General features: G+C 40.4%; 1 protein-coding gene across 1 annotated transcript in view; it reads right to left on the bottom strand.

The window, feature by feature from the left end:
- Positions 1-16,064, bottom strand: part of TOP1 (DNA topoisomerase I) — a 99,485-nt gene that overhangs the window by 6,668 nt on the left and 76,753 nt on the right. The window contains exons 14-20 of the mRNA XM_012455015.2: positions 9,076-9,219; positions 8,186-8,371; positions 7,009-7,077; positions 6,050-6,164; positions 4,489-4,616; positions 1,288-1,382; positions 920-1,069 (exon numbers count right to left, since the gene is read on the bottom strand). Coding sequence (XP_012310438.1) covers positions 920-1,069; positions 1,288-1,382; positions 4,489-4,616; positions 6,050-6,164; positions 7,009-7,077; positions 8,186-8,371; positions 9,076-9,219 — 887 coding nt within the window. The remainder of the gene's footprint in view (positions 1-919; positions 1,070-1,287; positions 1,383-4,488; positions 4,617-6,049; positions 6,165-7,008; positions 7,078-8,185; positions 8,372-9,075; positions 9,220-16,064) is intronic.

Raw genomic sequence — 16,064 nt, 5'->3', positions numbered from 1 at the left:
GCACAAACCATGTTCTAACGGTTTCATGTGATCAACTCATTTAATCTTGACAGTGATCTCTAAAGTAGGTGCTTCTGCAGATGTACAAGTGAAAAAGGGACAGATGAAGAAACTAAGGCAGAGATATTAGGTAATTTACTTATTTTCTCACACAGCTAGCTGATAAATGACCTGAAATTTGAACCCAAGCAGTTTTTTCTCCATATTACTAACCACTATACTATATAGCCTTTCAAGAGCTAATCAAACCTCTAGCACCAAACAAGGCAAAACGAGCAGAAAAAGGTATAAAAGAGCTATGTAGAACCTTTGGCCCAGACTAGCAAATGCCCTAGGGGAGGATATCTCCACCTATGTCTGGAACTTAACAGGGCAAACTCAACATCTTCCAAAACAAAGCCACTTGTTTCAGATGTTATCATGTGACAGTGTATGTGACACACAGAGAGAAACCCAGTATTTATCTGCCTTTGTTAAAGGTCCCTCTACCTCTGTTTGTATTCTCATCTTTGTTTTTATCTCTTGTTCTTACCTTCAACTGCAAAAAAATTAACGAAAATTTCTGTTGAAGGGTATAGATACACGGGCTCTTTCCTATTTTTCCAGAGGCTGAGTTTCCATTCCTGTCCTAAAATTCCATAAGGAATAGGGATGGCACCTGCCTCTTAAAAGCATAACATACACTACAAGGCAGTATGACAGCAATGACCATCATTTAGGACCATCCAAGATGTTGCAATGTATTTACAGACAAGGTTCAGCAACCAGAGTACCCTGTACACAGCTGAAGCCAGAAGTTTCCCTACAGGACTAGAAGTGTGCAACTTAGGAATGGCATGTGAAGGCCACCAGTACCCTCGAAACCCCCTCCACCTTTCTCAAGCTAGCAGTAGGAGCTCAAGGAGGGCTCAACACTTACCAAGCCACTGTTATCCTAGGGTCCAGATAATTGAGTTTGGAGGTTCCCAAGGCAATCTGTTTATTTTCCTCTCGGTCTGTAGCTTGAACTTCCAGCTTCATCAACTGCTCCTCCAGTCTCTGCACGGCCTTCTTCTTTGACTCTACTACCCTAGAAGAATAGCAGAGTCCTCAAGAACCAGGCCTGGGCTTAAGACAAGAGCACACTGTACCCATCCTGCCACTTTGAGTCAATAAAAGCCCAAGTACAGAGATTTCCAAAAGATATCACTCAGAAACCATAGAAAAGCTGGAGCCCCAGGGCCTCTGACAGATGCTACACAAACTTTTCTCTACCAGCCCCTGACTTTCACAATACCAGGTACATACTTCTTGGTCTTTGCATCCTTCATGACCTTGGCATCAGCCTTAGCACTTTTCAGGTCCCTCCGGGCATCTGCTAGCTGTTCCTTCTTGGCATCAATCTAGGGGAAATAATAGTGGTAAGGTTAGGAGCTGTAGAGAAAAAATGGCTCCATCAGAGAAGGTGAAACCTAGATGTTATCTCGATCAGGCTGTCTCTCTCAGTGGTTGGTCATATAAAAACACCAAGGGTGGCTTCATGAAGGCAGAGAGAAGATGCACAAGGACTACTGAATTCAACTAGTTGTTCTTCAGTGATCCTCTGAGAAACAAGGGTTCAACAGGGCAGTAACCTGCGGGGTTCCGGAAAAGGAACCTGCTGGGGCTGGGAATCTGAGTGTTGATCTTTCCATCAGAGAATACTCTGCCGTTAGTCATCTGGAAGAGGGCTACAAATGACAGCTGTTTATCAAATAGATCCTGTGCCAGTTTTTAGCTTTCATTCCAAGAATACTGTAGGAGCTACTCTCTAGGGAGCTGAGGCAGGATACTTGCATCTACTGGGCAACCCCAGCTCATTCCTCAGATCCCACCAGTACTCTGGGAAGGGGGTACCAGCTTCTCAAGGAAAACAGATGCACTGAACAGAGTACCTAAGGGGCTAAAAACTGGCAATTAAAAGGTACCCAGGAAGCCAAACAGCTCAGCCAGTCTGTCCCAAACCAGGACATGGCAGGGCCTGGCTTTGGCATTCTGTTTTTAAAGGAGAGAGGTCCGAGGTGGGAAGGACCTTAGTTGTCACTCAATGGATGTGAAAATACTTTTAGCTGTGGAGCTTTTTCCCCCCCAAGTGAAATCTTGTGGGATCCATATCTATAAGGGAAGAGACATGGACAGTTTCAGCCTTTCTTGTTTGTTAGAATCCTTGAAGCCCCCTGGTGAATCTAAGTTCTTCTAGGTTCCTCCTTAGAGACAGCAGTGGGCAACAACATGGAGCTAGAGCCCCTGTCAGTGAGCTCACACTGCTGGGGGTGGGGTCGGAAGAACCCCACACAAATGATCATCTAGCTGATCTGTGAGGTTAAGACAACCTCCACAGAGTAAATAACATGTCTGACACACACTGGGCTGCTCACTGAGACTAGAATTGTTTGTTAGATACACACAGCCCGAGATTGGAAACAGAGGCCACAATTGTGAGAGAATCTTTGAATATGTTTTACTATGAATGGCTTACTTCCAATATCTATGTTGTCCAAAGCCAAACTGAGGGGACCGATTCTATATACAAAAGCATCACAGACACCACTAGCCAGATTCTTTTTAGGCTAGAAATGCAGCAAACCACAATCTTTTAACCATTTCTGTGAATGCTAAATTGGCAGGCTATGTCAAATTCTCTCAAAGCATCAAAGACTCCATTGATTCACTTGGCAAACAGGGGCGTGTGTTTGCTTTGTGGGCACACAGGAGAGGAATCCTGGGCTTGGAGGGCTCGTCTGGCAGGCAGCCTGGGCTGCCCAAACAGTGGTTCCAGAGTGAGAGCAACAAAAGACCTCCTCATGCTCCTGGGAGGGGTCTTCCTGAATTAGGTAAACAGCACCTGAATATTCATGCTTTTATTTCTGGCTTGGAATGATAACATGAGGAGAATAAACAATTCCAGATCACCAGCATTTAACAGAGTGGCAGCAAATGTGAGCTGCCAGGATGGGTGGTCTATCTATAGGGTTCTTTGCCTGCCAACCATATGATCCAAAGACTCAAGAGGTCTATGGATGTATATTCATTCACTGTGGACATGTACATCCCTTCAAGAAAGTCAGATGGCATCTTTAGCATAAACTAATGGTTGTGTATACCTTTTGACCCAGTTGTACTACTCACGGGTATTTATCTTAAGGAAATCTCAACAAATGAAAAACATTCTGGGCCTTAAAATGCAGTCTCATTCCATAGTAGTAGTTCTTAAACTCCAGTTGTACAAGTATAGAATTCCATAAACTTGATAAGAAAAAAATTACATCTATAATTTCGTTAACCTCAATTTGAAATTTATTTGTATTTTTAAAAAATATTAATAGAGACAGGGTCTCACTATGTTGCCCAGGCTGTTCTTGAATTCCTCAGCTTAAGTGATCCTCCTACCTTAACCTCCCAAAGTGTTGAGATTACAGGTGTGAGCCACTGCACCCAGCCTCTAGCTGAAATTTAATATTTTTTCTTCAGTTATGAATATGGGCAACAAACCATAGTAATAGCAGCAGCACCTATTACTTTATCATCAGATGTTATAGACATTTTCACTTCATATTTGAATTGCTGTAGAAATCTTAAAATATCATTTATATTCATTAATTACTACCTTGAAATTTACTTCAGCCACCTCAAGACCTTAATAGGAAGCATAACAATTACTGTATTGGACTTTAAAATATATTTTGATAACTGTATTTCAATATAATTGGTTTCCTTTTTAACCCTGTGTATCTGTTCTATAATGAAATAGCTGCACATTCTCACTGTGGGCCACCAAGTTAGGATGAATTAGTTATGAAGTCATTGCTAACACAAAAATGCTCATTATCAGATGTTAACTGCCTTATGGTTTAAACACTCAGTACCAGGAAGAGTTAGAAGGAGGAAGGAGGCTCATGGACAAGGAACAGCACCTATTTGCACATCAGTCTTTCCCTCTAGAGCAGCAACTTGTCTGGTGTGTCAGTATTCAACAGATGTTTGATGATACATAAAAATATGATTCATGTGGAATGCATAAAAATAAAAATAGCTATGCTAGGATTGGAAAAACTTTAAATATATAATTGTTTCATCATCCTTTCAATTTGAAACAATCTAATTTGGAAATAGCTGTATCTCTGGGGGCCGTGGCAAGGAATTGTGAAGACTCGCTTTAAATCCATTTTCCTCATGTACAATAAGGACAGTAATTAGCAATTAGAATGTGCACCAAAGTTAGCTTTTCAAAATAGGAAGTGGCCAGTATAGAACGTCCATGTGTAGAATTAAGATTTCTTGAACAATAGGTACTCTGATATTCAGTATTTTGATCAGAGATTACCATCGTATTTCCATTTGTTTATCTTTAGCATGGACCTTCTAGAACAGACCCAGAACTGGCCTGCATATCTAAGCCCCAAAACCTCTCATTTGCAGATGATCTGCCCACAGCAAATCATGAAGTTCCCTTCATTTTATCCAAGATACCTTAGATTGCAAGTTCATCATAGACTTCTCAAAAGTTTTTGGTGGTGCCCTCTGATGGTTACAAAGAATTGCAACAGCTCGATTGGCACGGTTATAAGAAAGGATCTTCGCTGGGATGTTCTCATCCGCTGTAAAGAAAGGAACATGGTAGCAAGAGGGTCAGTTTGTATGCCAACAGTGAACACACAGTAGTGCCTCCTCCCCATGTTATTACTGGCCCTTATCTTACTCAGGTAATTCAACTTGCCCCCAAGGACTAAGATCAAAATTTGAGCCAATAGTCATAAGAAAATAGGAAGTTAATATGTAAGCTTGGCCTGGGTAAATTCCTATCACAAGAGGAACTCTGAGGTAATATAATAAAATCTACACCTTTCTTTTTACTCAGGGAACTTGGCTAGGGACCCTTCATCTCCTTGCTTCCTCCCCACCCATATGCTTGTCATAGGTGCTGCTGATATTACTATGGTTTGTTGCCCATATTCATTAAGTTCTATACTGGCCACTCCCTGCCTCCCCATCTCTCTACCCAATGTAGCCTGAACAAAATGAGGACTGAAGAGACGTTAAAAGTTTAAAAATTTTAAGCTATGGGTGGTAGTATTATTATGATTATGATTATTTTAGAGATTGGTTCTCACTCTGTCACCCAAGCTGGAGTGCAGTGGTATGGTTGTAGCTCATTGCAGTCCTAAACTCCTGGACTCAGCCTCCTAGGTAACTGGGACTACCACTACACCTGCCTAATTTTTTACAAATTTTTGTAGAGATGAGGTCTCACTATGTTGCCCAGGCTGGTCTGGAACTCCTGGGTTCAAGTGAGTCTCCTGCCACAGCTACCCAAGTGCTGGGATTACAGGTGTGAGCCACTGCACCTGGCCTGGTAGTATATTATTTAAAAAGAAAAATTATAAATGTCATCCAAAAAAATTGTTTTTACTTGTATACTGTGGCATTCTTTATATCACCTTAAAACACTGACCCTCAACATACCTACCTCTGGCTTTTCTGGTTCATATTCTAAGGCCATTTGACCTATTTACAGAGGTCAGCGGAAATTCAGTAGTGACTGGGCTCCAGGAAAAAAAAGCCCATGGATCTTGGTGATAATATTCTAACAATCAGCTACAGAAAGTATCTACTCTCTTACGGGAAAAAAAAAATGATAGAAACTTTAGGGAAAGGACTTGTTCCTGTATTTTTCTCATAACCATGACAACTTTACTCTCTTCAATTTAACAGAACATCACAGCACTGTCTTCACTCTGTGAGCTTTTAAGTAATATATGTATAAAACACAAATGCAGGCATTTTCATAGCAGGTGAAAAGCTGTGAGCAATCCATGAAACTCATCTTGAAGTTGGGGTGGGAAGGGGGAAACAGCACTGATCTTAAGTTTATACAACTAAGCATTAGCTAACTAGTAGAGGTCTAAAGAGGAAAAGTGTCTGATCACAATGGTAGGGAAAAAAAGTAGAACTGACTCTAGGACTTAGCTAAGCAAGGACACCGGATACCATGAGTAGGGGTGTGGGCCCTGTCCAGCCAAGCAATACTTACGGGCTGTGAGTTCTTTTAACTGCTGCTGTAGCGTGATGGAGGCGTTGTATGTACGGAATACCTTGGCTGTCAAGCCCTCCATAAGATCCTGAAGATGCTTATTTAGAATACCAGTCTAGAGGAGACAATATAACAGAGATTTAGGTCAAAGCTGTACTACCTGCTCCTTCTGGCAGCCCTAGGAGTAATTTATACCAGTGCAGTCACAATCCTGTCAAGTTTATTTCCCTACAAGTGAGAAGTTAGGAAAAGAAGGAAACGAATTCTAGAATACAGGATTACATAATGCCTCTCTATGAAGTATTTCAGTGTGTATGTGTGTGTGTGCGTGTGTCAGGGTCTCATTCTGACACCCAGTCAGGAGTGCAGTGGTGAAATCTCGGTTCACTGCAGCTGCCACTTCCTGGGCTCATGCAATCCTCCTGACGCTCCTAAGTAGCTGGGACTACAGGCATGGACCACCATGCCTAGATAATGATTTTGCCATGTTACCCAGCCTGGTCTCAAACTCCTGACCTCAAGGGATCTTCCCTACTTGGCCTCCCAAAGTGCTGGGATAACAGGCGTAAGCAACCAAGCCTGGCCCAGTATTTTGATCTTAACAGACCAATAAAGCAAATTTGTCCTTCCCTATTAAGATCTCAGGCACAGGTTTTGGGTCTCCAGCAGGGATGGCTGGGCATTCAGTGAAGGGAAAGCTCTGCAGGAGCAGGGAAGGATAAAAGGTAGGGTTCATCTACCCCCACCCTGAGGGCTTTAGCATTTGTTCTACAGCAGATGTGTCTTCTCATGGCCACAGATTCACCGTGGGCTTGGAGGGAGGAAGAGAGAGTATACAGTATGCCACAGAGCAGGCCAGGCTAAAGGAAGAGCCTGTCATCTGCCAGCAACCCTCTCCTTTAGGTTCTGTGAGGTTCTGGCTGGGACACCCTTCAATCCAGTGTGCTTTGTCTACTCACATTGAGTCTATCAAAAAGATCATCCTCAGGCTGCTTGTTCTCCATAAATAGTTGTAGGTTCTTAAAAACCTAAAAGAAATAAGTGAATCCTAATTATTACTCTTTTTAAAAATCCTAATGTTAGAAATAATCCCAAACTTACAGAAACTTGCAAAGAAAAAAAAGGCACAGGAACGTGCATACATCCTTCACTCAGATTCACTGTTAACATTTTACCTCATTCATCATTTACACAGGGCGCATGTATGCTCACTCTCTCTCCATGTGTATATTTACAGATATATATACGTAATTATTTGCTCTGGGCCATTTATAAGTACTTACTTATGATATGGTGCTTTAACCCTAAATATTTCAGTTTGTACGTTGTAAAAATAGATATACCCTTACATTTACACATTATCAGCTTCAAAAATTTACATTGATACATACTGTTATCTAATCTACTGTCCACAATCCAATTTTGTCACTTTATCTGATGATGCCCTTTACCTCATCAGTATAGAATCCAATCTGAGGTCAGGTATTACATTTAATTGTCAAATCGCTTTAGCATCTAATAGAGTACTCTTCCACGGCCAGCAAAGCCAAATTACTGATTAAATCTGAGACTGCTGCTGGGCTGGATTATTAGCATCCTGCACACTATAGGTCTCTGGTTCCAGCCCAGTACTTTGGAAAAGATTAGGTTGGGACTATGGAGCTCTAGCACCCTCTTCAGTGGTGGGATCTGGGGACTAACAGATTAACCTTTCACTCAGGAGTTGGAGAGAGGCTAAGTAAAGATGCAAAGTGACAAATGTCCTTATCAGAAAGGTAATATAGGGTGGGACAGTCACTAAAAGGAGGTACACAAGACATCAAATATTACCTCTCCCCTCTTTCAAGTCATTTATTTATTTTAATTTTAGAAGCAGGGTCTCACTATGTTGGCCAGGCTGGAGTACAGTGGATATTCACAGGTGTGATCAGAGCACACTATAGCCTCAAACTTTTGGCCTCCAGTGATTCTCCTGTCTCCATCTTCTAAGTAGCTGGGACTACAGGCATGTGCCACAATGCCTGTCTCAAGTCACTTTTGCTGGTACCCAGCAAAGTGCAGAGCACGCAAAGCAGTCAAGCAATGCTTGTTGAATAATGAAAAACAAGCCAGACAGTACAGGCTACATTAACTTACTCGTTTCTCAACAGGGACCTTGTTGTAGTATCTGATGGAGTCTTTCCCAAGGAAGTCAAACTCTACCACGTATTCCTGACCATCCAACTCTGGGTGTAGATTGATGTGCTCCACACGAAGTGAGCAGCAACCCACAGTGTCTGCTGTTTCTCCTTCCTCCTTTTCATTGCCTGCTCTCAGAGCAAGCTGGCCAGGAAAGAAAAGATGACCATGAATGAAGAGACATGACCCTTATACAATTTCTAGGAATCCAAAACAGAAGCCTTCCAATTCTGTTTGAGGCCAGAGCATCAGTCAGCATGGCCTGGAAACTCTGGATTCTGCAGTGTTACTTCCTCCCCTGCCCCCTATGAAAACTACAGGGATGTTAAATAGTCAAGCTTCTCTTCTCCCTATTTTGTCTTCTGAAATGGGGATGGAGAAAAGAAAAAAATAAAGTAGCAAATGAGGAAGTGCTGCTACTCTGGGCAATCAAACTCAAAAAGCTAGTGTCAATTTTAAGACAATTCAAAACTTATGTTAAAATATAAGCAGTACAAAATCGGGAAAAACACAAATTTTTTTTCTTCTCATGAGTACCAAGAAATTGGTCTCCCCTAGAGCATGGTCTTTCAAACTATAATGGTGACACCTGCATGGTTTATTTAACCAATTTTATAAGTTATAACCAACTTTTTCTAAAGGAATGAAATAGAGTTAAAAAAAATCTGAATCTACTGCTCGCAGGCTAAGCACTGTTTTGTGCAACTTTTGATTCAGTTATACACACAAATATATTTATATGTGTGTTGAGCTGTGATATTCAGTATGTGCCACAGGGCCTGGGGCAGAGCAGAAGCTCCCTTTGTTAAGCTCAACACCAGACAATGCTGATAGGAAGATGCTTTCACCTTGTCGATGAAGTACAGGGCTACGGCTCTCTGCCGGACTTTCATCTCTTTGGACTTCCAGTCTTCTCGATACTGGTTTCGGATCTTGTCCACACATTTTTTCAGCCGTCGAGCAGTCTCGTATTTCTGCCAGTCTTTCTCACCCTGTAAAGACCCAACCCCAAAGGTAGTTTACTCGGGACAGTGTAGTAAAGACGACTTTGAATATCCAAGTTCAGAACTCTGAACAGACCAGGCACAGTAGCTCATGCCTGTAATCCTAGCACTTTGGGAGGCCGAGGCAGGCAGATCACCTGAGGTCAGGAGTTCAAGACCAGCCTGACCAATATGGTGAAACCCTGTCTCTACTAAAAACACAAAATTAGCCAGGCAAGGTGGCGCATGCCTGTAATCCCAACTAGCTAATCGGGAGGCTCAGGCACAAGAATCACTTGAACACGGGAGGCAGAGGTTGCAGTTAGCTCAGATCGCACCACTGCACTCCAGCCTGGGTGACAAAGCAAGACTCCATCTCGAAAACAAAAAAAAAGAACTCTGAACAAAAGAGCAGGAACTTGACCTTAAGCAAAGGTAAAAAAGAATAGTACTGAAGAGAGAGTTTGGCACATTTAACCTGGTAAGAACGTACACTATCCCATCTCACTGCCAAGCACAACTGACTTCTGAGGCTTTCCCAAAGTTTCTAGCTTTAATTCTATAAAATGTTTATGTTCCTGGGAAAAACCCACATGGCATGTCCCAAAAACTGACTTCTGTCAACAAGAAGCATATAATCACCCCCATTCCCACATCAATTTCAAAGCCTTGCTGCCAGATTTGTGACCCAATAGCAGTTTTCTGCTAAGCCTGAATTCCATTAAATCTAAGACACCATTTACAATGTGGTGGAGCTGTCAAAGCAGAACCAAAGACTATAACATGTAATTACTAAGGAACACAATGACTTCCAGAAACAGCCATCCATAATTATTCACTATTTTCTAACTTCTGCATTTAAAAGCATTTCTTGATGAGATTGAGAGAAATTATGTTTCTGGGAAGACTTTAAAAAAGTAAGAGCTTTTGGTGGAAAGGTTAAAAGTTGATTCTAAAGCTAATGAAGCGTTATTAAAACTGTGAGAAAACGGAATGTAAACAATAGTGAAGATTTCTGCTACCAAGCTGAATGAAAATACAAGCAAGAGCCAATAATGACGAGTGAGAAGGGGAAAAAAAGTCAAGAAATCCCAGAAGCAGGGAGTTACACAGCATAAAACAGACTACATGACGTAAACATAGAGAAGGAATTTAAGAATCCAAGAATCTCTGCTCTTCATTTCCCTACCCGTAACAAAGGAAAGTGGTAGTGTTTTCTACCCATATATGCCTGGTTTCTGACTATGAGTTGGACCCATGGTCCTTGAGACATAAGACCTGTGGTCAAGATAACAAAAAAAAAAAAAAAAAAAAAAAAATAGATGACCAGGCTCTGGGTGTGCAGAAGCATGAGATACCTAGAGCAAGAAATGTCTCCACTTCTCAATCCTAACAAGCACTCAGAAATTCAAGCTTACACAGTTAAGCTAAGGAGTCATCAGCACTCTCACAATCATGTGTACCAGTGGTTGTTTGGCTACAAAACGAGTTTCAGTAACTACCTGCTATTGTGGGTGGGTGATTTAATAGTTGGTGCTGCAGAAAAAAAATGCATAAGTCTTATTTCCTGGGGAGCTGAAATTCTTCATTTTTCTAAGTACATTTTGACATTTTACAGTGTGAATAAGGTGAGATACAAGCTGTCCTCATGCACAAGTTGGTAATAAATCTCCATGACAATTGTTCTTACACATGCACTGAAAAATTGGACACAAAAAGCTCACCTTAAACAGTACGGTACCAGTTCAGGAATGGCCTCTTTCCCCTCACTCTAGTGCACATGGAGTACCAAAGCCTGTCTCAAAGTCCCTAGGGTTACATTTCCTCAGTTCCTTAGTCATGCCACTGGAACGTAAGGTAGGAGTCAGGCAAACGAGATTTAGAAAAACCCAACCTATACATCATTCACAGGATACTACCAGACCAGCTTTTCTTCACAGCCTAGTTGGGCTCCTAGACCAAGGACCCAGGATTCTCTCAAGTTAAGTTGAGATGGAGGTGGGGGCAGAAGCCACCCCACTTAGATCCAGCAGGAGATGACTACCTCTAAGAAGTATGCTTGTCCCTGCAGTGTTCAATACCCTGAACAAGCTTTCTTAGACTACTTTTAGAAAATAAACTATCCATCTAGGTCTTCGAGGCAAGGTCTCACAAAACCATCTCAAAAAGACAAGGAATCCACTGGAGAAGGCAAGGCTGCCTTTGACCACCTCTCTTCTTTCCCTATTCAGTCACACCTCTGAAATGGGTAAAAATCTGATTTAACTGATTGTAGGTGACATTCTTTGGATGACTTTTTTAAACTAGTGTGCCCACTATACTGTCTCTCTAATATAGTTGCTATCCATTCAGCAGGGCAAGTGGAATCAGGATCTGGATTCGAGATTGCAAAGTAGGAGGTGAAGAGGCAAACTGGACCTTGTTTTCTAGTAACTCTTAGACGTCTGTATTGGGGAAGATGACATTTCCTAGTATTCTTACATGGCTCTTTATTCACATTAGCAGTAAAAACGACAAGATCACTTAAAAATTTTGAAAATGTGTAAAACCTTTATGAAGAAAATTACAAAACTGTATTGGTGGATACATTCAAAAGACATGAATTAATGGAGAGAGGTATAACATGTTCATGAATTGGAAACTCAATTATATTGTCAGTATCTTTCCCCTGTTCATCTATAGTGTACTGCAATTCCAATAAAAATCTCAACAGTTTTCATTAGAATTTGACAAGTTTATCAACAGTTTTCATTAGAATTTGACAAGCTTATCTTAAGTTAATATGAAACAGCAGAGGGCCAAGAATAGCCAAAGCAATTTTGAAGAATCAAACAAAAAACTACTGTAGCTTTATAAAGTCTACTCAATAGACTTTATAAAGCTACAGTAGTTAAGACAGTATGCTACTGATGCAGAAACAGACACGTAAACTAATTAAAGAGGACAGAGAGCTCAGAAACAGTCTGACATATATGTAGATATATCTGATATACGACAGAGGAGGTAATATAACTAAATAGTTTTGTGATAACAGGTTACTCATTTGGAAAATACATTAGATTTCAACTTCATTCCATACACAAAAATACACTCTAGTGGATCTAAGACCCAAATGTAAAAAGCAAAACTTTAGAAACATTAGCAAGGATATGGAAAAAGAGGAATACTGTGTGGGTGAGGGTGGGAGGGGAGCGAGTAGGAGAAAAATGATGTAAATTGAAGTACTTAAGAGAACAATTTGGAAATATCTAATAAAGAATGTATAAAACAAATTTTCATCCATATCACAAGAAAAATGTGTTTCTTCCAGCACTGTTTATAAGCATAAGAGACTGTATAACAACTCTAAATGCTTCTTAACAAGAGAATAAAGGCAGGGCACAGTGGCTCACGCCTGGAACCCTTTGTGAGGCTGAGGTGAGCAGATCACTTGAGGTCAGTTCAAAACTCTCCTGGCCAACATGGTCAAATTCTGTCTCTACTAAAAATACAAAAATTAGCTGGGCATGGTGGCATGTGACTGTAATCCCAGCTACTCTGGAGGCTGAGGCCCAGAACCACTTGAATCCGGGAGGCAGAGGTTAGAGTGAGCCAAGATCACGCCACTTCACTCCAGCTTGGGTGACAGAGTGAGACTCTGTCTTAAAAAACCAACAGAATAGATAAGTTTTTATTATATGATAGAATACCATGTAACAAAATGGACTAATTAAAAGTGTAGGTTAAGATAATAAAACCTCAAAATCACAGCTGGAGAGAAATAAACAAGTTGCAGAATGATCCCAGTAACATACCTACTTTAAAACTAAAACTTCATTTTTAGTTTACATTATGTTGTACAATATATATGATTTTAGTGTATAATAGTTTACAACATACTGTAAAAACGAGTTTTGGCTTTAAATTAGCATGTTACTGGTATGTTACATATTGTAAAATTACATATTATTTATGCACACATATACTGTAAAAACAAAAAAATATACATGAGAATAAAAACATGGAGTTCATAGTAATCTACAGGGAAGGAGGTGAATGCTATACAGGTGGCTTCAGCTATGTTTACCAAAGTATTTTTTATGACGAAACAATTGAGCACATAGGACATAATTTTAAGATCTGACAAAGCCAGATGTTAGACATACAAGTGTTCATTACACAATTATCTATTCCTGTATGTTTGAAATATTTCACTAAAAATAAAACCCCTAATGCTTGTTATCTATTTATTTATTTTTAATCTAAAAAGAGAATGCTTATTCCACTGGCAATATAAAAATGATTCAAGGCACTATCAAACCCCAACCTTTGAAGATCTCACTATTCTGCTTAGTAGGAGACAGCCTAAAAGAGAACTGAGAGCAAGCTCAAGAAATGATCATTTCTTTTTCGCCTAATGGTACCACTTTTCCAGGCCTTGAATGACTCCTCTTGGGATCCCACTGCAGTTCAAATCAGGCACTTTGTCCTGAGAATAAGGTTCAGAGTCTAACTCTGGGTGACTTTTAGGTTCACTACCATAACCATCATCCAGAAACTTGCACAAATGTCTGTTGTGTATAGCAGTTAGCTGGATAATGTTGAATAAAATTGGCTGGCTCTCTGCCCTTGAGGCATTCCACCTGGTCTATCTAACAAGGATCTCAGCCCTCAGAGAGGCTCCTACAATTAACTCTAATCCTTACCTGTGTAAGTACTCAGCATACATATGTATCTGTCACCTCTCTATCCCCATTGCCATCATTTGTCTAAGCCATCACGATTTCTTGCCTGAAGTACTGCAACAGCCTCTCATTGGCTTTGTGTCCAATCCAGTCTCTCCAAAGCAGCAGTAGAATGATCAATTATGTAACAGGTTTCCACAATATAAATCTGGTGTCACTTCCCTCTTTAAATCCCAGGTTGGTGGCTTCAAAGGAAAAGTAAAGGGTACCATCTGAGAGTATACCAGGGTACCTGATCCAGCCTCTAGGGTTCAGGGATGGCCTTTCTGAAGAGGTAACATTTAAGATGAGATTTACAGAAAGAATAGGATTGTATCCCTGGAAAGAATAGGCGAATGGATGTAATAGAGAAAATAAAGCAACCTTTTGAAACCCCAGAAGTGAGAAAGAGCTTGGTATTTTTGAGGTAAGAAAGAGGCAGGAGAGGAAGCTATATAGTGAGGCCAGCCAGATCTTCAGATACTACTTAAAAAAAATTTTTTTTTACATTATCCTTTAAATTTATTTCCTCAGGCCATCCCTGAACCCCAGAGGCTGGATCAGGTACCCTGATATACTCTCAGATGGTACCCTGTACTTTTCCTTTGTGGCATTTATAACAGTAGATGTCACAGGAAAGAAGATCTAAGTTACATTCTAAGAAGATCTAAGTTATTCAAGTTACTAGCCACTGAATCTTGGGCAAGTTTTTGGGCCTCCCAGAGACAAAATTTTCTCACCTATAAATAGTGGCATTAGTATACATGTGGTATGCTTAAATGATCCAAATGTCAACTTATGTGAAAATGTTTTTAATAGTAACTCTGTCATTTTGATGATTTTTAAGTTGTGGTAAAATACACATACAATTTACCACTAGTGACATTTAGTAGTACATTCACAATGTTCTGTAACCATCACCACTTGGTAATTATTTTTATCACTCCTTTTTACAACCCCTATACCTCAACATATGCTGCTTACCACCCTCCCCTTTGTCCACAACACAGTTCTCTCTGTTCGAAATACTACTTTTAAGATCTAACCTTAACCTAATTTTCTTCATAAAAGTTTTTGTTTATCTCTAAGTGCTGCAAATAACTCCTCTGTTTATCTAATGCATTTAACTTTTATCTTTCTTCTAATACAACTGAATTCTTACCTAATTTGCCCACCAGCCTGTAAGTTCCTTGAGGGCTAAAACTACTGTTTTTCTGGATATATACAGCTTTGTGATACTTCAGAAGAGGAATACATGTTTCTTTAAATGACTAGTCTGTTCACCATGAGGGTTCTCTTTCTGATTTTGTACTTACCAAACTAGGAAAAGTATATTTTATTTTTATTTATTTTATTTATTTTTTTCAGGAGGATGGACAGACTTTCAGTCTGTTGCCCAAGGCTGGAGTGCAGTGGTGTGATCTCAGCTCACTGCAACCTCTGCCTTCCAGGTTCAAGCGATTCTCCTGCCTCAGCCTCCCAAGTAGCTGGGATTACAGGCACCCATCACCACACCTGGCTAATTTTTATATTTTTAGTAAAGACAGTGTTTTGCCATGTTGACCAGGCTAGTCTCCAACTCCTGACTTCAGGTGATCCACCGCCTTGGTCTCTCAAAGTGCTGGGATGACAGGCTTGAGCCACTGCGCCCAGCCAGAATAGTGTATTTTATAATTGAAGAAAATATATAAACAGGTATTTTTCATTAGAAAAGCAGTGATATATAGAAGAACACAAGGCTAAAAGCCAGAAAATGTACAGTTTAGTCTTCCCTGTTCACACAGCCTTTTTAGTTGTGGCTTTCACATCTTAACAGATGTTATAACCTATGAACCAGGATTGAGAACATCTTTAGTCCCAGGTCTCCTGCACATAAAACAGTCACAGTCTACATAGTTTCTAATAGAGAAAATAAAGTAGGCTTTTGAAATCCCAGAGGTGAGAAACAGCTTGGTAGTTTTGAGGGAAGAAAGAGGCAGGAGAGGAAGCTATACAGTGAGGCCAATCAGATCTTCAGGTATTTTTTTGAGTCCCACGAACTTCTTCCCTCCAATATACTATGAAATATAAACCTAACAGACAAAAACACAGGCAAGGAAGAGGAAGTTATATAGTGAGGCCAGGCAAGAAACTGGAAACTTCTTTCCAGGA

This window comes from Aotus nancymaae, unplaced genomic scaffold (assembly GCF_030222135.1).
Source record: "Aotus nancymaae isolate 86718 unplaced genomic scaffold, 86718_ANA_hifiasm-v0.15.2.pri h1tg000029l, whole genome shotgun sequence".
Lineage (NCBI taxonomy): Eukaryota > Metazoa > Chordata > Mammalia > Primates > Aotidae > Aotus > Aotus nancymaae.
Note: the sequence above shows the minus strand (reverse complement) of the source record. Positions and strands in the feature narration are given on the sequence as shown.